Source organism: Choloepus didactylus, chromosome 3, assembly GCF_015220235.1.
Source record: "Choloepus didactylus isolate mChoDid1 chromosome 3, mChoDid1.pri, whole genome shotgun sequence".
Taxonomy (NCBI): Eukaryota; Metazoa; Chordata; class Mammalia; order Pilosa; family Megalonychidae; genus Choloepus; species Choloepus didactylus.
The window spans coordinates 164,297,615-164,322,186 of record NC_051309.1 but is presented as its reverse complement, the minus strand read 5'-3'; the positions used below and the strand labels follow the sequence as shown (position 1 = coordinate 164,322,186).

The 24,572-nt window shown below is 36.8% G+C and overlaps 1 protein-coding gene and 2 non-coding genes across 3 annotated transcripts; all 3 read right to left on the bottom strand.

Annotated features, from left to right (window-relative positions):
• Positions 1 to 2,334: 2,334 nt before the first annotated feature.
• Positions 2,335 to 6,794, bottom strand: RPS3A (ribosomal protein S3A). The gene is made up of 6 exons (XM_037830810.1): positions 6,668 to 6,794; positions 5,873 to 5,976; positions 5,308 to 5,495; positions 3,712 to 3,920; positions 2,873 to 2,982; positions 2,335 to 2,699 (listed from the first exon to the last, which is right to left on the bottom strand). The coding sequence occupies exons 1-6, from the start codon at positions 6,727 to 6,729 to the stop codon at positions 2,578 to 2,580; spliced, it is 795 nt and encodes a 264-aa protein (XP_037686738.1). The 5' UTR covers positions 6,730 to 6,794; the 3' UTR covers positions 2,335 to 2,577.
• Positions 3,270 to 3,338, bottom strand: LOC119530704. Its single transcript, XR_005216094.1, has one exon. It is a non-coding gene; the product is annotated as a small nucleolar RNA SNORD73 (small nucleolar RNA).
• Positions 4,635 to 4,701, bottom strand: LOC119530705. The gene has a single exon (XR_005216095.1). It is a non-coding gene; the product is annotated as a small nucleolar RNA SNORD73 (small nucleolar RNA).
• Positions 6,795 to 24,572: the final 17,778 nt, after the last annotated feature.

The window sequence follows — 24,572 nt, the reverse complement described above, 5'->3', positions numbered from 1 at the left end:
CAGGCTGTTGTGCTGTCTTAACATTCGTGTGTTCACTGAAGTAGCACTTTTAATTTCCTTCAAGAACTTTTCCTTTGCATGCACAACTTGGCTAACTAGTTCAAGAGGCCTTTCGCTATGCCTTCCTCACTAAGCTTAATCATTTCCAGCTTTTGATTTAAAGTGAAATAGTGACTCTTCCTTTCACTTGAACACTTATGAGGCCATTGTAGGGTTATTAATTGGCCGAATTTCAATATTGTTGTGTCTCAGGGAAAAGGGAGTCCCAGGAAGAGGGAGAGATGGGTGCTGATGGGTGCAGCAGTCAGAACACACATATTTGATTAAGTTTGCATTCTTACATGGATGTGGTTTATGGAACCCCAAAACAACTACAATAGTAATATCAAATATCACTGATCCCAGATCACCATATCAAATACAAAAATAATGAAAGTTTGAAATACTTTGAGAATTACCAAAACGTGGCACAGAAACATGAAATGGGCACATTACTGGGAAAATGGTGCTGATATCGATTTGCTCAACGCAGGATTATCATAAACCCTCAATTTGCAAAAAAAAAATGCAGTATCTGTGAAGCACAATAAAGCAAAGCACAATAAAACAAGGTATGCTTGCATTACAAAGACTTCTAGGAACTAATGCCACGCAGTAATTTCTCTACCTTGACTTCATGAATGGTCTTAGCAAACAATCTCATTACCATTCAGTTTTCACACTTGTATTGCCTACCACAGCATTACATACAACAGAGTTAATCACCCATAAATTGATATGACTAGGTATTTAATATTAAGGAATTATTGAAATCTGGAGATGTAGTAATGATTGTGGTTATGTCTTTTTCAAGGATTGAGAGATGTGCTGAAATATATACATTTGATAGCTGGGATTTGCTCCAAAATAACTGTGGAGGATAAAGGGTCAGGACCTGCACAGTGTTTGCGATCTTACTCAACTTGTAAGCTAACAAGATAACCTGCCAGTTTCATGGATGTTGGCAGAAACAAAAGACTTTATTACTTTAGAAAAAGCAAAGTAATAAATGGACTTTATTACTTTAGCAAAAGCAGTAGCCAGAACTTCATGTTCATTCTTGTCTGTTTCCCATGTCCCTCAAGTCCCATGGTGAAGGGCCCATCATGCAGTGGGTTGTTACAGGAGAGGAATGCCAATTTACTACTTTTTTATAGCAAGTGGAAGCAAGACTGTTCTTTTGTCACCTCATTCCTCAAGGTTTCTCACCCAGTTGCAAACACAACCCTGAGAAACAGCCCAGGAAAAGAGCAGTCAGGATTGCATTCTTGGCATATTCATCAAGTCCATGTAGGGACACTCAGGATCTATGGCAGATTGCCCCTCCTACAACTCACTCCTCAGCCTGGCACGTTCTTGGCCAAACTTGATTTTTTACAAGAGTATGCCACTCTGTCAGCCACTTCATTGATTAATCTAACTGATAGAGGCTAGAACCAAATCTATTCTACTTGTCTCATACAGCATTTAATTAAGGCTACTATCAAAATAAGACTTTAAGCAATGTGATGGTAGCACAATATTGTAATTAACATCGCTGCAAGTATGGTTCAAAAGGATCGAGTCCAGTATGTGTGGCAAAATCCACTAATTGCAATGGATTCCAAAGAACTGAATACAAAAATATCTGAAAGGATAAGGATTTCAGTTTGTATGATGACAGCCCCAGAAGGAAACTTGATGCAGAGGAGTACTGAAGCCTTAAGTTTGATTAGGCAAGAGATGGGATGAAAAAGTGAATAGTCTTTCTTAGCACAATTCAGCCAGTGAAGGCAGGCAGAAAATAAATAGGAATGCATGCATACATTGCAGGATAGAATCTGTGAGATCCTTGATTATATTATAGCATGCAAAGTCATCAGCTGAGCAGTTACGGAAATTGGAGGTTTGAAGAGGTATAAAACAGAAAGGGCAAGTAACTGGAGAGGGAAATACTTGGCAGTGAATGCCCAATTGTAGTTAACAGAAAACCAGTAACCACTGGGTTTCTCCAGACAACTTCAGCTTCTCAGTGCCACGTGCACAGGACATTTGATTTATATCCAATTTATCAATTCACTTTACTAGGGCTAGAGGCAAAAAGCACCTGCCTAGTAATGGTTCTTAAAATGTCCCTGGACCAGCAGCTAAGAGCATGGCCTGAGAACTTGTTAGAAATGCAAACATTTGCCCCCCCACCCCCACCTCCAGACCTACTGAATCAGAAATGTTGAGGACAGCGGTCAGCAATCTTTTAATAAGCCTCCCAGGTGATTCAGATGCTTGTTCAAATTCGAATACATCTACAAATTTAAGCCATGTAAAGAAAGGTTTTCCTTTTATTAACCATCTACATAACACTTCCAAATTACAAGAGCTTAGAATAGTAAATGGTATCCCTTTCACAAGTACTTACCAAAAGGCAATGTATAAAACCCATACAGCAGATCAGAAGTTGCACTACCAAATTAGAACATCTGATTCACCAAATTGTTAGATTATTTTAAAAGAATGTTCAGAAGCAACCCATCACAAATAAGGCTTTATTCTGTCTGAATTTTAAACAGATTCTTGGACTGGTGGCTCATAACCATCAGCTCGTTCCACTTTAGCACCTGTCTCATCTCCAGTTGCTTTTCCAGAACTACTACCTTCACCGTGAAGCTCCATGAGTTTTCCCACTAAAAGGGAAAAGAAAATGTTAGACATATCATATCAAACAATGGTGTTCAATATTATATAGGCACTGATAGGGAAAACACATGGCTAATTTGACCTCGGAAAAAAAAAAGAAAAACCCAATATATTTGTCCCCACCATTTTTTCTTTCAAGAATCCCAGGATTTTCACTTACATTCAAACTTGGGCTTCTTCAGCATTTTTACTTTTCTAACAAACACATCATGGAGAGGATAGATAGATTGGCAAGCCTTTTCTATGTCTTTACCAATGCTGTCTGGAATCCTGCAAATCACCAGTAAATACAAGTTTAAATAAAAAAAAAAAAAAAAAGCCCAGGTGCTTACACAGAAGATAAAAGCCATTTTCTCTAAGAGGAACCTTAGAATAAAAGTATACATATAATACCTACCTCACTTAACCCACATAAAACCTCATGTAAGCTTTATTGCCCCTACAGGTGAAGTGACCTATATTGCCCGTTAGTGGCAATGTTAAACGTTTAAACCTTCCAACTCCCAGCCTCATGCCTGTTCCATTATCCTCTCCTAGGCAACTGCAGATTGCATGGGAACATCAGAAAAATGTAACAGTTATCACTGGACATCAGCTGGGACCGAAACATTTTATCATCACGTATTCCCATACATTACTAATTATGAAGGGTTTAGTCTGGTCAGTGTATTTTCTAATGAGGGAAAAGCATTTCCAGTTCTTCAAAGTCTCACTAACTGCCAAGAGATATCTTCGTCAAAATAAGGAAACTGTACCAAATTTTCTATGCACTTAACACTTTCACTTAAAGGGATTATAAATAGTATTCAGAGACAGGATTTAGACATAGGCCAAGCTTGACTATATTTTGTCTGAATTTTAAACAGATTCTTGGACTGGTGGCTCATACCCATCAGCTCGTTCCACTTTAGCTGAGAGATATCTTCTATCCCTCATCTGAGAGATAATCGGATTCAAGGTTGTGTTGTAAGGGAAGAAAACAGAAAATGACACACTTACAATTTATTGACCACTTCTTTCAAGTCATTTGTCTGCACCTCTCGGGTCATGATTTCCATCATCTTTTTCCGGATTTGGCGGACCTGTTGGTGCTGAGCGTAAGAGGTCTTCCGAATCTGATTGTTGCGTTTTTTGGTAAAACCAACACAGAAAAGACGAAGCAAATAACCATCGGTAGTTTTGACATCGACATGAGCTTCAATCATGGTCTACGGAAAAGAAGATGTCAGATAAAACACATTTTAATATTATTAGTTTTTATCCCTCAAGTCCTAATACAGGAAAACTAGAATGTCTATCCAATATTATAGAATTATCACTTCCTTGAAGTGAACTTACCAAGTTACCCCCAATTCTCACCATTCCTCATTTCCAATTAAATAACCAATTACTCTCAACTGTCTCCCTTCCCTAACACCTTTCTCTATCCCCATTATCTCAACTGTATCCCCACACCTGTAGCATAAACATTAGGCTTTAATATATCCTTCCCCCCACAGGCTTATAACTCTGCAAAGAGTGGAAAATAGGTTCTAAAGAAAGATCCACGGGACTCTGATATGGACTTGGACATCGACTTACTATTCCATCTTTTAAAAACTTGTTTTGAATAAAGTGAAGTATTGCTGTAGTAACACTAAATGCACCTATTTTTAAATGTCCTTTATGTTCCACAAAACTAAAACCATGCCAAGGATTAAACAATTTCATAACTAAAATATAAATAAAATCCATAATTAGTAATCATATTATCTCAATTTAAGAAACAAAACTATGCTAAATAATGATAAAAACTGAATGCCTTCTTTGTATTTTGTAAATCTTACACTTTCGTTTAAAAAAATGAACGTATCAATCAATATCATTACAGCAATGGGACCTTAAAATTTTTAGTTCCAAATGCAACCAAAAAACCTTAGGGGAATGTCAGAAACGAATGGTACAATCAGTCTGGATCATTTGGGACCGAAACATTTGTCACCATGCATTCCCACACATAAAATATCCCCAAACTGGATGGTTAGCCAGATCAACAGACATCTGAATTAATATAATTACTACTTGAAGTAATATTGTTTATTGAGTGCTGTGCTGAAACATATTTAAGTGGCTCTTCAAGAGGAAATTAAGGTTTAGCAAGCTTAAGTTACTCTGCAAAGAGAACACAATTGGGAAATGGAGCAAAGATTTCAACCTAACAGCAAAGGCTCTGCCACTCTTGTGCTATATTGACAGAGATAATAATCAAAAGACTAGCCCACACCAACCTTTCCCTATAAAATTCAGAATCTGAGATCCAAGGATACTGAAGATGGGCAAAATGACTCAACAGCACCTAGAGGTTCCTCAACCAGCCATAATCCATGCAACCAAACAAACTCACTTTGATGATAACCAAGTATTAAATCTGGGATTTTATTTAAACAGATAAGTAAAACAGCTTGCTCATTGTTGTTGCCTGCTATTGCACAGGCTCAGCAATGCCAGGCCCAGAGATAGCATTCAAAAATATCAAGAAACATCAAGGATGCATCATGAGATCCTTGGTCATGCACTTCCAAAGCACCATATACTCGAAGGAACTTTTGAGCTCACCTGCCATTTTTTAACCATGGAACACATTTTGTCACGGGTAAGATCCATGCCATGGAAGTTGGTTAGGCAGTTTTTGCCCTGCACATCCTCAGTAATTAGCTTGAATTTTCTAAATGCAACTTCATCATTCTGCAGATCAGCAAGGCTCACTTCAAAAACACGACCCTTAAGGCCATCAGATGCAATTTCTACAAAACAAGAATTGTCATTAGCATTTAAAGAAAATCAAGCCTACAAAATATTTTCATGCATATCAATTAAGCTTAAGTAAATTATAAAGATCTTAACTTGTCTTTACAAGACAAGACCTACATGGACATCAATGACTTTTTGACAGCACTCATTAGAAACTTGAAACCACCTCTGCACATTTTCTTACTAAAAAATGCTAAAAAAAAAAAAATTCTCAAAACATCATCTTGCTTCAACACCAGAGGCAAAAGCTGCAACCAAGAGCTGATACTCCCCCTACCACCTCCCACCAGAGGACCAAATGTAGACCAAGAGGCATGCTACAATATACATGTCCCAATTTAAGAAAAATGAAAACCAATAAGATACTCACTGGTTCCTTGAGTCCTTGTAACTAGTGTTTTCCCAATATTTCTTATATTAAACATTGCTGGTGCTTTCACATCATACCAATCTTTCTTAGAAAATGGATCAACCCTGGATTTAAAAAAAAAAACAACCCTTACTTAAGAGTCATTACAGATCACGTCATTCTTACTATGAATTTTTATTTTCCTCATTCCAATAATGCCGTTAATATTTCCTGTTTAAACGATGTACTCTCGGTGGAAGAGAGGCGCATATGGCAATCTAGCTCTACACACTATTTTCTCTACAGACCAGACCCTCAAACACACACACACATCCCCATCGGTCCTTCCACTACATAGGCAGCATTTCCCGTAACATGCACATGTCGCGAACTTTACCAGTACTTGGTGGCATATACCCATCCCAGACCTTACACGAACCTATTAGGAGCCCCCAGGTTCCACGGGGCTCAAGGTGACGCGGGGGTGCAGGATTCTGGAGAGACACGAATAGACAGTGCTTTCCAAAACCCCAAAACTTGGAGTAGCACTAAATACCGGAGGGTTTTACATAGTCCTGAAGTCCGCAAACAGAACACTCGGGCCCAAAGTCGTGGCAACAATCCCGGCTCAAACGCGGCGCACGCAGCCGAAGGCAGCCGGCTTGCCCCGACGCAGCGCCCAGAACTGCACCAAGCCGGCACGACCCGCGCAATCCGACTGCCATCTGCGGCATCTGGCCTACGCCGCGACCTAGAACCCGTCCGCCGATTCCAGCAGAACCTTAAAGAGGAGAGTCCATGACAATCGCCACTTACACTTTCTTCTTGGCTCCTTTTTTGCCACCTTTTGTAAGGCGCTTGTTCTTGCCAACCGCCATGGTGCTGCTCAGAGAGCCAAAAGGGCGGAAGTGCAACTCGCGCGAGAACTTAGCGTACGGCGGGCGGGGCGCGCCGTTTGCGTGACCTTCGATCTTTCGCTCTTCCGGCCTCAATAATATCGCGAGAACAGAGAGACGCGCTCTTCCGACTGTACCAGAAGACAGCGCCCCCGTGTGTGAGGAGGTCGTGCGCTTGGGAAGCGTGGGCGCATGCGGCCTGAGATATCGGCTTCTGCAAAGTGTTCTAATTCGTAACTGAACTCGTTGTCTGGTCTTCCAATCCCTTCTTTCTGAAGACAATGGGTTTTGGAATTCGAGAGAGTAGATCTAGATTCAAATGCTAGTTCCAACAGTATTTAGCCTTGTGATTACCCTACGCTTTAGGTTTTTTACCTGTAAAATGGGGAAAATATTAACTACTTTATAAAGTTGTTAGGATTAAATTAATTGTAACTCCTGGGATACCGTGATGTTCTGTTTTGTTGATACGGGGGCTGGTAGTTGGATATGCTCACTTTCATCCAGTTTATATACTTTACGATTTTTGCACTTTTTTGTACTTGTGTAGAGAGAAAGCTGTGTTTTGTTGTGCTTTTGTTTTTTTATTAGTGAAGTGAACGCTGCTGATTCTTGCCCCGAGGCACCATGTATCCAGTATTCCTAGATACTTTTATTTTTCAAGAAAAACTAGAAATTCACATTTTTTTTTTTTTGGTGAAACCTCCAAATTTTTCAATTTTTGCAACTAATCCAAAAAATAAACTATAGGGGTTTAACAAAACAGACCTTGACTAAATGTGCCAGTCTAGCTCAAGTGTGCAGCCCCTGGGAAGCTTCTGTTCCTTACAGGCTTAGTACTCAGGCAGTGATAGCCTAAATTCCCTTCTCTGACTTCCCCTCTAGCAAAAACTACCCCTAACCCCGACCCCACCCCCAACCAAGCGAGAAACTAATTCCCACCCCCACCACCCCCAGCAAACTTAACATCCTACGGTCCCTGCCAGTCCTTTTAGCCTCCATTCCTATCTCCTATTACACCCACTCTCCAAAACAGTCTTCCTAAATCTCTAATCTAATCCTGAAATCTTTCAGTAATTCCATAAATCTCAGTTGCCTATATTATAAAGTCAAAGTTCTTAGATGGGCCTACAAAACCATTTTTATGTGGCCCTACCCACTTTTCCTGTTTCCTTTTCATTACGTATTAGCCTCTATCTGGTACCCTTACTCCAGCCATTTAGAACTGTTTATATTTCCCTGTACTGAACTGGCTTCTCTTGCCTTTTCCGTCATCAGCAGGCAAATACCTGTGCATTTTCAAGACAGCGCAGCTTTGTTTCTTCTTTCAATAAGAGATTGATTCCCTAGGCAAACAAGCTCTGCCTCATTCTGCTCCCAGAATACCTAGCTTTATTTAACTTGTTAGTAACTTGATTAAATGACTTCCTGCCTCTCTGTGAGCAGGAAAGCAGTTTTTTCTTATTTATTCCCCATCTCTTACATAGTAAGCACTCAAAATATTTGTTAAATGAACTAGTAAGAGGCCAGACTACATCAGTAGTGGTTCCCAGTCTTTTAGATTTTGTGGCTCAGTCATTTTAAGTTATATTTTGATTCCTAAAATAAAAAAATAAAAATTAAGAAGATATTCCCTAAAATGTCAGTCCTTTTTAAATGATTGCGTTAGCTGTATGAAAAACTATTCAGACCTTATTTTTCTCATGTCATTGCAGACTGGTGAGCACTTCTGACCAGGGGAAATCAATCAGTCCTATCAAATATAAAATTAGGTCTAATAAAATCTATGTAGATCTCTACCTATAGTAACTTTGACTAAGTTTACTTCATATGGCAGTTCACTAGTTTCATACTTTCCTAATGGAAAATGTTATAGACCTTCAGACCACCAACACCAGAATAAAAACCAAACTTGTCTTCTTCCTGGTCTGATTCTCTTTCTCCCCAGGAGTGAAAAAGCCACAGGGGAAGCTTTAATGAAGTCAGCTGCAGCTGGTTTATTCTAATGATGACAGCACCTAAGGGATTTGCCAGACTTACTTATTTCAAACCTCAACTTTGTTTTGTAGTAAAAGTTTAAAAAAAAAAAAATCATTTTCCCCCAATAGTGTTTCATTAAATAGTGCAATCATCAGTTTTAATTTAATTATATTGAATAAAAGACAGCATAGAGTTATCTGTTTCTTGGTTCTCAACCATCATTTTAAAAATGCAGATAGAATAAAATAGAACAGAAAAATGTTGGAAAGTATTTAAACCTAGTAAGAGATATTACATTTCATTAATTTTCTCTTCACCTTTGTCTAACCTATAATCCATCCATTGAATTTAAATCTTGATTACTATGTTTTTAATTTCTGTAGACATTCTAGTTGGTTCCTTTTTCAATGTCATGTCATTTTTAATAGTTTCTTATTTTCTATAGGCATCATCACATTTTTCTTTTACATATTTAAACCCAGTGAGCAAATATGTTTTACAGTTGTTTCTGGTAGTTCCAGTATCTGAAGTCTTTGCCAGTCTGTTTCTATTGTCTGCCTTTTGTAGACAGGAGTCTAGTTTCCTTGTGTTCCTGGTTATCTTTGTGTACCAATCATTGCATTTGAAAAGTTATTTATAGGAATAATTTGAGGTCTAGGATGAAAGTACTTTCCTCCAGAAAGGATATTCACATTCTTCCGCCAGGGTCCTGCAGGCTTACCACTCCAAGACTACTTTAAACGAAGTTTAAGGCATTAAGCTTCCTGGACAACCAGGCTATATTTCCTCATAGGGGCAGTTCTACTCTGGATCCAGCTCTTACCCTGAGAATGTAGCCCTTTGGGGTCACAACTGATTGAGGAGACGTCTTTTGTTAGACTGCACACTTTCTGTGAACCATGGGATTGGATTTCTGTCCCTATAGCCCAGAGTGACTATCCAAATAAATTTTCCAGTTTTCTGAAATCAAGAAATATCTTAGGGCAAGAAAGCTTGGTGTTTGTTTATCTTGTTTATTTCCTTTTATTCTCTTCTGTTTTGGCCAGTTAATTCCTTACTAAAAAGGACGGCATTTTAAATAGTGTTTTGGTTTGTAAGCTTAGGGGATTGATAGTAGGTTATTTATTTAGCTGATGGTTAGAAATTTCTCCCATGGATGCAGAGACTTGAGAAAATCTTGTTTTGTTATTTTAAATTTTAGAATTCTACATTCTGTTAATCATCCTTATAAAATAAATACATATTTTGAATTATCTTTTTACTGATGCTATTATCTAAAATTTTTTAATTTTAAAATCCAAAGCAGATTGTAGTGAAACTACTGCTTTCTCATCTGTGGCTGTTACTATTTTACATTGTACTGTTTTACATTGTTACTATGTTACATCATTTACAGTATGATTCAAAAGTGATAAAAGTGTTTGACATTATCTGGAAATAGAAGGAAATAATCCGAATGTGTAAAGATAATATTCAATCATGAGATCAGAAGATTAGAAATAATCTAAATGTTTTAAAATAAGGAAATGGATAAATTAAGATACATCTACTTGATAGACTATTATGCAGCCCTGATAAATTATGGAAGTGAACATTCTTAAGATATATGGAAAATATTTATGATAGAGTAGTCAATGCAGGATATAGAACTTTCTGTACACCCTGATTACGACTATATAATGGACACATACAGTTAGAAAAAGACTGGAGAAAATGTATCAAATATAAGAAACTTTACCAATTTAAAAACTCCCAAGTTGTTTAGTACGCCCATCCATTCCAGATGCAGAAGAAATCAACATAGTTGTACCAGGGTGGTATTATTTTTTTTCTTCCTTCTGTTTTTTCAAGTTTCCTATGTTATCAAGTATTAACTTTAGAAATTTAAAATAATATAAAATTAACTTGTATGTTGATGATGGTTGCACAACTCTGTGAATATTCTAAAACCCACTGAATTGTATACTTTAAAAGGTGAATTTCACAGTATGCGAGTTATATCTCAATAAAGCTGTCATTTAAAAAAATTAAAAATATTATTTATGAAATATGCCAGTGTTTGACTGCCTTTTTAAATTGTCAATTCTGCAGTCTTTTAATCAAATGTCATACCTCTCTGACTGCATCTTTTGTCCTTCCAACTCTCTCCATTGCTGCCAAAACACCTTTTTACTTCCACCTCATGGCTACTGCCATTCCCATTAGTGCTTCATTTTTTTCCCAGTGTGTAGCACCTTCTAATCTCATTTCCTTTCCTTCCTAACCTGAAGTCCTTGTTTGTTCATCTCAACAACATTCTTTCTCACCAAACCTCTGTTCTTCTTTGCAGCTTTATCCTTCTCCAAACCTGCCCAGGAAACTGTAAACCTAGTTCAATATTCAATCCACCTTCTGTGCCATCCGTCTCCACCCGACCCACCCCGTTTTTTTCACCTCCTTCTTTATACATGCCCTTGTGTAGTTTCTCTCACACTGACTCTGGATTTGACAATGTTAACTTGCTGTGGTCAAGGGACTTTAGAAACTATAACTCAAGAAGAGGCTTTAAAAATGCTGGCACATTTGGGTTTGCCTTCTCTTTCTGCTCTTTAGAATCTGAGCCCACCAAATGAAGAAGCCTGAACTGCCTGCTAGAGAATGAGAGATCATTTGAACCATAAATTAATAGTCCCAGCAGAGGCTTCCCGGGACCAACCAGTCTACCAACCACAAGGCATTTGAGTAAGACCACCCTAGACCACTTAGCCCAACTGAGCTGGCTCAGACCAGAAGAACCACCCAGGTGATCCGCAGAATCATGAGAGATAATAAACGTTTGTTGTTTTATGTCACTAAGTGCCGGGCAATTTGTTTTGCAGCAAAAATTAACTGATGCACTTTTCTCTCCCCTTACACCAAGGTAACCTTGCATAATTAAATAACACTGCACATCTCAGTTGGGTCCTTTGGGCAACAGCTTATTGAGAGGAAACTTTTCTGTGGACCCTGAGATTTTGCACTGCCTGTCCCTGTCAGTCCTTTCACTTGCCAGCTTCCTTTCCCATGCCTCTCAATGGCTATCTCAATCTTATACCATGCTCAATCCTGCCCCCTGTCATTTTTAGAAAATGGCCTTATAGGTTATGCTAAGGGTTTTGAATGTTTTTCTGTGTGGGATGGGAAGTCATTGAAGGGTTTTGACACTCTGGCTGCTGGGTAGAGAATACATTGCAGTGGGGCAAGAGTGGAAGCAAGAAGAAGTTAGAAGAGATGATGGTAGCTTAACCTAGGGAAGTGGAGGTTGCAGTGCAGAGGATGGAGACTAGCAGAAGCAGGGCACTGCAAAACCCCAGAGGCACACTATTCACAGTGACTCAATGTGAATGGCATCCTACGGAATTATATAAATGCAGTTGCCCTGGGTGGAGTGAAGATTCTGGTTATGTTTTGAAGATAGTCACCAACAGGATTTGCTGATGCATTGGTTGTGGAGAGAGAAAGAGGAGACAAGGATAATCACAATTTATTATACTTTTTTTGTTTTGTTTTGTTTTGTTTTTACAGTGCTTCCCCACCTCACCTTCTTCTGGGCCAAAGACAGAGACTCTGTTCTAAATGCATTTGTATCATAGTCTTGAATAAATGGTTCAATCAATCATGGCTTAGTCCTGATTTATTTTTACATTATAGGAGATTCCCATTTGGGGGGAAGCGTTTCTCCTTACTTTTCTATTTATAAAATGAAAGTAGGATAAAATACTGTGAGTTCTCTTTGTAGATGTGCTCTAGAAAGGATTACTGAAATGTACCATATGCCAGTGCTACCCAAAACTCAGTCTGCAGAACAGCTTATGACCAAAAAAATAGTTTGTTAGTGAGAGAAGGAGCTTTGGCCAGAATGAAATCAATTCTGTCACTATATACACTGTTTAGTTCAGCTGACATTTTTTTTTGTAGCAAGACTTTCTCAGTTAAGGAAATAGTATGTTGCTTTTCATTCTGGTGAAAGCTCCTTACCATCTTGCTGAAAGGCACTTTTTGTTGCACTGTTCTAAGCTGGTCCAAAGGATCAGCTGGATTCCCTGAGCGTTGTAGAATATCTATTCTGGACATGCCGAGTGCATTAAAGGCTTGGAAAATTTCTTAAAGCCCCAGGATTATCTTCAGAGTTTTTTGAATTTCAAGAGTTACACCACTTTTACACATTTAAGGGAGATAATATTTGAAAATGAGAAAACAGAGTTTGTGAAAGGACTTTAAAAAATCTAAGGCAGCATGGAGTAGTGGAAAGAGCATGGGTTTTGAAGTCAAATCTGGTTTCAAGGCACTACACTGTCATCAGCTGTGTAACTTTGATCACATTAGTTAACTTTTATATTATCTTTGTTTTCTCACCAGTAAATGGGAATAATACCTAATACCTACCACCTGTGGTTATTATAAGACTTAAGTGAAACAGCGTACATTAGAAGCCTAGCACAGGGCTTGATGTGTAGTAGGCATTCAATAGTATTAACCACATGCACAGTGATCTCTATTGTCTTGGTTCATCTTTATTTTGAGATCTTCTCGAAAGCTGTGAAACCACATAACCTGGTGGAAAGGGAACTGGATTTGAAATTAATTGACATGGCTTCAATCCCAGCTTCCTCACTTAGTGGTTGTACAGCCACAGAGAAGTCACTTACGTCCTCTGAGCTTTAGGTCCTTGTAAAATAGAGACAGCAATGTCTGCTTTACTACCTGACAGGATTATTGGCATGTTCTCAATAAAAGTGAAGCATACATGGAATAGTCATTATTTGCTATTACTATCATTTCAGGCATTGAGCATATACCAGCATCCAAGGTGGTATTTAAATAGCCACCTAATTTTTTTGAGCACCTTGAAATATGAGCTCAGAATGAATTTCTCTTTTTCCCTGCTTAAATACCACAAAGCTTCATGTTTTCTATTCCTGGTCATGTTTCTACATTTTCTCTTCCAAGTAATCACTAAAGTGAGAAGTGGTTTGAGTAATTTAAGCCCCTGGTAAGTCAAACCGGAAAAAAAAAAAAAAAAAAAACTCATAAAAGATAGAAAACTTTGTTATATTGTGGCAGTGGGAGAGGAAGTTAACCTATGAAAGTCCTGATCTAGTAGAAATATTTTCATGATCTCAATTTCTTTTAGTCCTCACAACAACCCTGTAGGAAAGGATCGTTATTTGAAGAAACTGAGACTCAATGATTTAGTGACTTGCCCTGAGTGGTGTAAGTGGTGACGCTGGGATTCAAACCCAAGTTTGACTATAAAGATTAAGTTTTTCCCTCTAACAAATTCCCACATGATGCTGATCTGCTGGTCTGGGGTCCACATTTTGAGAACTACTGAGCAAGAGTCTGTTGTTCTTATCACCCATTATTTCTAATATTGTATTCATTGTTGGGTTTGGAACCCAGCATACACTGACTAGGAAACATACCAGGTTGCCCCTCTTGAAACACACACACTTTATTGTGCCCTAAAAAATAAGTTAGAGGAACAGAAAAGACATGAGATGTATAGAAAACAAAAAGTAAAATGGCAGATGTAAATCCAACTCAATAACAACATGAAATGGGAATTAGATTACACAATCCAATCAAAAGGCAGAGATTGACGGACTGGATGGAAAAAAAAAAAACAAGATACAACTCTATGCTGTCTAATGGAGGTACAATTTAGATTCAAAGGTACAAATACATTGAAAGTTAAAGGATGGTAAAAGATATATCATGCAAACAGTAACCACAAAAAAGCTGTAGTGGCTATACTACTATTAGACAAAAAAGACTTTAAAACAAAAAATGTTACTAGAAATAAAGAGGGATATTTTGTTATGATAAAAGGGTCAATCCATCAGGAAGACATAAAACTTACAAACATCCATGCAGTTAACAACAGAGCACCAAAATACATCAAGCAAATACTGACAGAAATGAAGGGATGATTCAAAAATAATAGTTTAAGACCAATATTCCACTTTTGATAATGTATAGAACAACTAGGCAGAAGATAAATAAGGAAATAGAAGATATTAGCAATGCTGTAAAAGTTGTTTTAACAACTGGATCTAATAGACATTGATAGAACACTCCACCCCAAAACAGCAGAATATATTTTCTTTCAGGTGCACATGGAACATTCTCCAGGATAGACCATATGCTAGGTCATAAAACAAACCTCAGTAAGTTTAAAAGTATAGAAATAATACAAAGTATGTTCTCAGATCACAATGGAATGAAATTACAAATCAATAACAGAAAGAAACCTGGGAAACTAAAAAATATGTGGAAACTAAACAACACATTTCTAAATAATCAATGACCAAAGAATAAATCAAAAGAAATTAGAAAATACTTTGACATGAATAAAAACCTATAGGATGCAGCTAAAGCAGTGCTCAGAGGAAATTTATAGCTGTCAATGCTTATATTTAAAAAGGAGAAAAATCTCAAATTAGTAAGCTAAACTTCTGCCTTAAGATATGGGGAAAATGTAGTTATTTTAGGCTATTTGGTTTTCTTATGTCTTTGTTTTGGTTTTGTTTGAAGTGTAGTTTTTTTATTATTATTTTTTAATTTTTTGATAAATAAAGTTAAAAAATTGTATACTTTGGATGGATCGTATGTTGTGTGAATGTATCTCAATAAAATTACATTAAAAAAAGATACTGGGAAAAAAAGAATAAACTAAACACAGAACAAGCAGAAGGAAGTAAATAATTAATATTAGAGAGGAAATTAATGATATAGAGAAGAGAAAAGAAATAAAGTAAATCAATGAAACCAAAAGCTGGTTCTTTGAAAAGACTGACAAAATTGACAAACTTTTAGCTGAATTGACCAAGAAAAAGAAAGAAAGAAAGAAAGAATACTCAAATTACTAGAACCATAAATGAAAGAAGAGAAATTACTACTGACAATGCAGAAACAAAAAGGTTTATAAAGGAACCTGTGAACAATTATAGGTAATAAATTGTACAACTTATCTGAAATGGACAAATTCCTAGAAAGACACAAACTACCATAACTGAATTAAGAAGAAATAGAGTATAAGAATAGAACTATAACTAGTAATACATAGAATTAGTAATTAAAAAACTACCTACAAAGAAAAACACAGGTTGAGATGGCTTCACTGGAATTCTTCCAAACATTCAAATAAGAATTAATACCAGCTCAACCTCTTCAAAAAAAATAGAAGAGAAGGTACTACTTCCCAACTAATTTTATGAGGCCAGTATTACCCTAATTCCAAAACCAGACAAAGACATAATGAAAGAAAGTACAGACCAATATCTCTCATAAATATGGATGCAAAATTTCTCAAGAAAATAGTTGCAAACTGAATCCAGCAACATGTAAAAAGAATTATGCATCATGAAGCAGTGGAATGTATCCCAGGAATACAAGGTTGGTTTAACATCTGATAATTATTAAGTATGATACACCACATCAATAGAATAAAAAACCAAAACCACATCATCCTAGTAGATGCAGAAAAAGCATTTGACAAAATTCAACACACTTTTATGGTAACACTCAACAAGCTAGGAATAAAAAGGAACTTCTTCAACCTGATAAAAGACATCTACAAAAAGCTCACAGCTAATGTTATAGTTAATGGTAAAAGACTGGATGCTTTCTCCCTGAGATCAGGAACAAGACAAGGATGTCTGCTCTTGCCACTTTTATTCAACATTGTACCAGAGGTTCTAGCAAGAGCAATTAGGCAAGAAAAAGAAATAAAAAACATCTAGACTGGAAAGGAAGAAGTAAAACCATCCCTATTTGCACAGGATATGATATCATATAGAGAAAATCCCAAGCAATTCACTAAAAAACTATTGAAACAAATAAACAAGATCAGCAAGGTAACAGGATACACGAACAATATATAAAAATCAATTATATTTCTATGCAATAGCATGTTGGCTAGTGTGTAGAAATGTACCCCAGACAAACATGTTTTTAAGCTTAATCTATTCCTGTGGATGTGAACCTTTGTAAATATGACTTTTTGATGAGGTTACTTCAGTTAAAGTGTGGCCCAACTGCATCAGGATGGATCTTCATCCTATTACTGGAGGCATATAGAGAAAGTATCAGAGGAGAAAGACACAACTAGAAGCTGGAAGTCAATGGAACCCAGAAGAGAAAGGAGAAGCCAGGAGAGGTTGCCATGCTCATTGCCATGTGACAGAAAAGCCAAGGACCGAGGATCGCCAGCAGCCAGGCCCAGAGTGCCACAGCAACCCAGGAGAAAGTACTGCCTTGATGATGCCTTGATTTTGGATTTCTCCTAGCCTCAGAACTATGAGCCAATAAAATCCCATTGTTTAAGGCAACACATTGTGTAGAATTCCATTGCAGGAAATTAAAACAACTAGCGATGAACAATCCAAAATTGAAAGTGAGAAAACAATACCATTTACAATAGCATCCAAAAGAATAAACTAATTTTGAATAAATTTAACAAAAGAAGTGCAAAACTTATACTCTGGAAATGAGAAAACCTCTTGAAAGAAACTGAAGAAGATCCAAATAAATGGAAAAACATCCCATGTTCATAGAGTAGACTTAATATTGTAAAAATGGCAACACTCCAGATTCAACAGAATCCCTATTAGAATCCCAGGCTGATTCTAAAATCAATATGGAATTGCAAGAGGCCCAGAATAGCTAAAGCAATTTTGAAAAAGAAGAACAAAGTTGAAGGACTCACACTTCCTGATTTCAAAATTGACTACAAAGCCACTGTAATGAAGACAGTGTGGTACTGGCATAAGGATAGAAAGAGCAATGAAATATAATTGAGAATCCAGAAATAAACACGTGTCTATGAGCAACTGATTTTTAAAATGGGTGCTAAGACACTAAATTGGGGAAAAGAGTAGTTTGTTCAAAAAATGGTGCTGGTACAACTGGATAGCTACGTGCAAAACAATGAAGTTACCTCATATCAAATACAAAACTTTACTCAAAATGCATCAAAGACCTAAATGTAAGAGCTAAAACTACAAAACTCTTAGAAAAAGACATGGGACAAATCTTTATAACCTTAGATTTGGCAATGAAATGAATACTTAGCTATGACACCAAAAGTGCAAGCAGCAAAAAGAAAATATGGATAAATTAGATTTCATGAAAATTAAAATCTACCTTATTTCCAAGGACACTATCAAGAAAGTGAAAAGACAACTTGCAGAATGGGAGAAAATATTTGTAAATCATCTATCTGATAAGGAACTTGTAGCTAGAAAATATAAAGGACTTTTAAAAGCAATAATAAAAAACAGGTAACCCAATTTAAAAATAAGCAATGGATCTGAATAGGCATTTCTTCAAAGAAGTAATACAAATGGCCAATAAGCACATGAAAAGATAATCAACACCATTAGTCATAAGGGAAATGCAAATCTAAACCACAGTGATACCTTCACACCCACTAGGCTGGATATAATAAAGACAAAAGACAGTAACAAGAATAAGTGAAGATGTCATTTAATGATCCATCTCCTAAGTGACTTATTTTATGATTGGCTCATTAAGTCCTTTTACAACCTTGTGAGGTATTACTTATGTCCATTTTGTGGATGAGTAAAATGGGGCTCAATGAGATTAAAGAAACTTGCTCTTAAGTTGAACTTCATACCTGACTCTAAAGTCTGTGCTCTTAAGAACGAAAGAGAAAAAAAAATTATAATTGGAAGGTTCGGTGCTTTTGTGGCTCTAATCACATCTCTAATCTATGTGAGCTTATCACAGTCTTCCTCAGAGAGACTAGTGTAAACCTATTACCTTTCTGTAAATTTGAAGGTATTTATTTTAATCAATATTTTAGGGATTCACAAAATGACTTTTTTTAATGTACATCTCTTCTAAAAATATTAACCTTGTTCATTATGGTCTGAGATGCATAAAACCACAGAGAAAAGACAAGCCCTAATGTTGGGGTTGAGGACCCCCACCAGAGTTGGACTTTTCCTGTATAAACTATCAGAGAAGAGGTGGGAACTAAGACACTGGCCAGCCAGGAATGGAGACTGCAGTTATTTGGCTAAGAGTGCCTCTGTTATTCTCTTGGGAATTCATTTTGACGCACTTCTGAAAGGAAAAGAAAAGATCATTTTTGTAGCATGGAGGCAGACAAACCTAGGCACCAAAGCGGAAGATGAATGATCCTTATCTTAACAAAGATTGTCTAGGTTCATAGTCCTCTTTTTGTTCATTTCCTTCCTTACCCCTCAGCCTTTGGTAAAATCTTATCTAAACGCTTCACCCTGATTTAACTAGGCCACAGGGAGTTAAGAGAAGAGCTGTGTCCCACTTGGAGCAGAGACTAAAGGTGGGGTGGGGGTGCAGAGAGAGTAAGTTCCCTTGAGGCTGACTTGCTGGTGGCCACATTAATTGTGAGCAATTCCCAAACGAAAGATAAAACTCAGGGCACCAAAGTTAGGACACCAATGTTGGGGATTAAGCAATTTAACCGCTTCTCATCATTGTCCACATGGACATCCTGCCTGCCTGTACTCCCTGCAAGGCAGGAGCGGAGACTTGATTTTTATTAAGGAAGCCAGCAGTTCCTTATCCATTTATCTTAGAACAATGTTTTTCAAACTGCAGGTCAGAGCCATGAGTGGGTCATGAAACCAATTTAGCGGATGTCAGTCAGCACTTGTTTTTAAATGAAATAAAGTAGAATAGAAACCACCAGGTACTTAGAAAGTTTAATGATAGTTTCACAAATGTTTGTTTCATTAAAAAAAAAAAAGTGTGTATGTGTGCTGGGTTAACATGTAAAATGTGTTTCGTATTGTGGCCTATGATCAGAAAAGTTTGAAAAACTGCTAGATGTACATATCTAATGAAATTAATTAGCTAAAATCAGAGTTAACAAGGAAAAAATGGGGTCTTTATTATATATATATATATTTTTTTTTTTCACTTTAGAATTTTTACACTCAGAAATCTTGCCCTTTAACACATGTGAAAAATAGCCTCGCTTGTGAAATACTTTGGATGCTTTCCATTCAGGAATTTTACACTATTTAATAGTTCCAACTATGTTAACACCTTTGATTTGGCCTGCCAGGAACAAAGACATAAATGTGCTGGTGCGTTTAGGTGCCTGGAAATAGTGATCCTGGTAGGGTTCAAACTACTTTTAACCATTTTACTTCTTTCAGTAGCGAAAAGTTTAGGCCCTTACTTGTTAATTGTGGCACAATTTACCCAAGTGTGCCGGTGGACAGGGACAATGTGACTCCTCATGTGCCAGTTGGAATCTATCAGGAAATAGAATATTACTCATCACCACTTAATTTCTTGGTCCTTGTAGTCTGTATTGTGATGTCAGAGAAGCCCAGGCATCAGTTTACAATGCACACAATGCCCCCTCACATACACCCTGCCCCTACTAAGTTCAAGTAATAGTGTTTTTTATGAAATTAATTTTGAACCTTAATCACACTGAATTACATGGGACTAAGCTGTTTCATAACTAATGTTAATTCATTATCTCCCAGACATTTTTCATCATTTTTTGTTTTTTAGAGAAGTTGTAGGTTTTCAGAAAAATCATGCATAAAATACAGAGTTCCCATCTAAGTCCTATGATTAATTTCATCACTTTTCAAGTTTGGTTTATAATCTAAGTATAAAAATATCCATTTTTTACTAGGTTATCACAGAAGGTCAATGGCACCCTGTTAGGACTTTCTGGCTTGAAAAAAAAAGTAGAGTTTTTTGTTTTGTTTTGTTTTGTTTACTAAAACAGATAAACAAAAAAATTAACTGACATCTCTTTAGTGTTGTCAGTCATCATTTAGTAAGTTATAGACAATTTAAAGGAAAGTTAAGGAAATTCCAACCAAGTAAAATTAGATCTCATTGAGCATTGATAATCGACTTCCTGACATTTAATCCCCCAAGATGACTAGTCTAAACCAATGATTTTTCTATCCCCTTGCCAGTAATCAACTCCAGAGTAGGCATGTGATCAATTCTGCCCTGTTTCTTAGAAATACTTTCTCATTCTCAAGAGTGGTCTTTTTTCTCCAGAAGTTGGCATGTCCGGGTATGGCGCCAAGAATGTCTGCAATTATCTTGAGGATAAAGCTGTTATCCTTAGCTTTATCTGAGAGTGAAAGGCTGAAAGAAACATGGATCTCTGATGACATTGCTATGAAACTCCACCTACCAACCCTGCCCTACCTCTGAACTTCCTTGTTATATGACATAATGCATTTCCTTATTGTTTGAGCACTAGTCATAGTATGAATAGATTTTATTAATTATTTACAACGAAAGCATTCATGCTGAGCTACTGATTGTTAGTGCCTCTCAGTAATAGTGATTTTCCCCAGATACTGCTAAAATGCTTTTTTTTCTTTTTTTTAACTCATCCTGTATTTTCCAGCATAGAATATTCTTCTAGCCTCTGGAGAATACACATGGTTACAAAATTTTAGAAACTCTACCAGGTGCCAAGTCCTCAGTCTCTTGTTAGGATTAGTTGTGTTTCTTCCACTGACCTCCAATGGAGACTTGTGCCAAGTTTGAGAATTTAATTTTTCCTTTAACAGGAAGCATAAAAAGTCCAAGGATTCTGCCTTATATCTGTTATCTAAACTCTGCTTAAGTTTTGTTGCTTGAATCAGTTTTTGAGCCCACGTTGCCCTTCTTTTTGCCTGTTTTACTGACCCTAGTTGAACAGATTACTTCTAAACTTACTTTCAAAAACTCTCCTGTGTTTAAGCCTCACCTGCCTACCTGAATTCCTGACCAACAGCTTCTCTGACTTTCATTCAGTGTCTTCATGGGTCTTCAGTTTTGCTGTTAGTTTACGTAAACCATAGTAGTATTCATTTACAAGAAGGAAATGAATAGTCCAAAGTACATAGGGGAGGTATTTTAGCAAGAGTGACCACATAGTGTTTCATAGTAGTTTCTTGCACCTTTTTTTCTTTCTTGAAGTAAGGAGAATTTATAAGCTGTTAACGCTGTATGTTCTGCATGAACTGTTGTAAATGTTTCAGATACGTATTTAATTTTGTTTTTTTAAGTACCAAAGAATCCAAGGAGGGAGGAGAAATTAACCAGAAAGGCTTATTTCAAGAGCAACTTTTATTAATTAAAATATCATTACAAATAGTTCAGTATATAAAGTTAACTTCTCTAATAAAACTATTTGTCATTTATAGAGAGCAACCCATTAACCTGAGTAATCAACCCTGGTTTCCTTTCATTTCCATTTAGCCAGGTTTAGGGGTAAGCACAGATTTTTCTTTAGCTTGTGTTTTGTAAAATAACCTCTTGCAATCTGCTTTATGTGCATTTAAACATATAAAAAGAAGCTAAATGGATATTACAGGGCCTTTAACATTATATATTAGCTATGTGAAATTTAATTTCTCACCCATCAAAATATTTTCCTTTTAATTAATTATCAATTAGATTCTCTTGTTCTTCTTGAAATATACTCCTGAATTACTTTCCTACTTGCTATAAAATTCTATGAAACTGTTTAGTATGTGTTATGAAAACATTATCCTGGATTCAGAACTCCAAAGGCTTTTTAAAAAAGCAATTTATCATTAAAATTAAAACAAAAAATTTTTATTCTTCAAAGGCTGCTATCAAGAAAGTAAAAAGACTTTCTCTTTCTCCTTTTTGGATCACTGGCTCTAGAAGCAAGTTGCTATGATGCATGATGTGAGCAGTCCTTATGGAAAGGCCCACACGGTGTGGTGAGGAATTGAGGCCTTTTTTCCTGTGAGGAGTTTAAGCCACCAACAACCATGTGAGTGAGCTTAAAAGAGGACCCTTCAACAGTTGTATAAAAATGTAGCTTATGAGGGGTGACAATGGGATTGGGAAAGCCATAAGGACCAAACACCACTTTGTCTAGTTTATGGATGGATGTGTAGAAAAGTAGGGGAGGGAAACAGACAGACAAAGGTACCCAGTGTTCTTTTTTACTTCAATTGCTCTTTTTCACTCTAATTATTATTCTTGTTATTTTTGTGTGTGTGCTAATGAAGGTGTCAGGGATTGATTTAGGTGATGAATGTACAACTATGTAATGGTACTGTAAACAATCGAAAGTACAATTTGTTTTGTATGACTGCGTGGTATGTGAATATATCTCAATAAAATGATGATTTAAAAAAAAAAAAAAAAAAAAAAAAAAAAAGAGGACCCTTCAGCCCACTGGGAGTCTGGAGGTGACCACAGCTCTGACCTCATGAGACACCCCATGCCAGAATCCCTCAGCTAAGCTATTCCCAATTCGTGACCCACAGAATTGCGAGATAATAAATATTTGTCATTGTTTAAGCTTTTGAATTTGGAGGAATTTGTTACACAGCTAAAGATAACTAATACAAGGGCAATGGAGTATCAGAACCATGGACCTCAGCAGCCAGACCACATTTGAGACATTTATTTTCATCAATTCTTGGTGCTCTCTCTTAAGCATGATATTTAGTAACCAGACCACATTTGGAACATTTATTTGTTCAGTTTTGGGTGCTACCCCTTAAGCGTATCGATTGTTTGGAGAGTATCCAGGGAAGGGCAGTAAGGGTTGTGAAGGAACTAGAAATCATGTCACACAAGGAATCCTTGAGTGAACTTGGGATATTAAGGTGGAAAATGTAATCTTAGGTGGAACATGATAGTTGCTTTCAGGTACATAAGGTCTTATAGAAGAGCTATTGGAAATCTGGCATTTAAGAGCTAGAAGAGGTGTTCAATCCCCTCATTTTAGAGATCAGAAAAGTGAGGCCCAGAGTAGTGAGTGGTTATGATACTGATCTAAAGTCACATGGTTGGTTTCCGGCTGCCCTGGGAATATAACCCTAAATGTCTGACTCCAAGGCAGTTGTGCTTTTTGTAGCTCCAGTGACAGACGACAGAAGCTATAGGAAGGCCAACTTCAACTGAGTGTGGGAAAGAACTTTCTGGTAATTATAGCTTTCCAAAAATGCATGGACCATCATGTGGTCTACTGGGTTCCCTGATACTGGAACGATTAAAAAAACAAGCTTGGGTAGAGCTTAATTACACATTATAGTGAAACAGATTACTCCCAAGCTTCCAACCAAATCTAACATGTGATTTCATATTAATTTCAAGGATAACAAGAATGTAAAACAGGCCAATATTTTTCATAGCAATGAAAACAGAATTCCAGAATCCTAAAACAAACAAACAAAAACCCCACTTCACTTTATAAAAATAAACAATGCATTTTCATGAAAAAAATACCAGATTAAAATGCAGACAGAGTCAAAGCAAGAGCAAAATCTTGAAAGTGAAGAATTTTACTTTTTCGGAAAATGAAAGGGAAAAGAACATCTCTCTTTAGATTTTGACTATGTTAAAATAGAAAGGGATACACTGAAATATACCCTGTGAAGTAGAGTGGAGAACATATTCTTGTCCTATTTATATCATAATGAACAGGTTAGGAGTTACTAGTAAGGGGCAATGGGTAATCATTGTGGAAATTCCGTGCATAATCCTCTCTAATGATAATTAAAAATTGGAAGATGGATAGGCCAAGAGATAATTCCTACAATTAAAGTGCTAGATAGGCAGTCCCTGCATGCATCACCAATATTTTAACACCCACAATGAGGCAATGAGGACTTAAGTACTCAACTAGAGGAAAGATTGCAAGTTACACTTAACAATTACATAAGAAGTGCTTTTTAAAAGAACAGTTGTGACTGCTTTTTCATTTACCAGATCCTCAGCAATATACAGTCATACTCTAACTCAAGTTGCTTTGTAGTTATAAATAATCTCTCACTGTAAAATGCTTTGAGATAAGA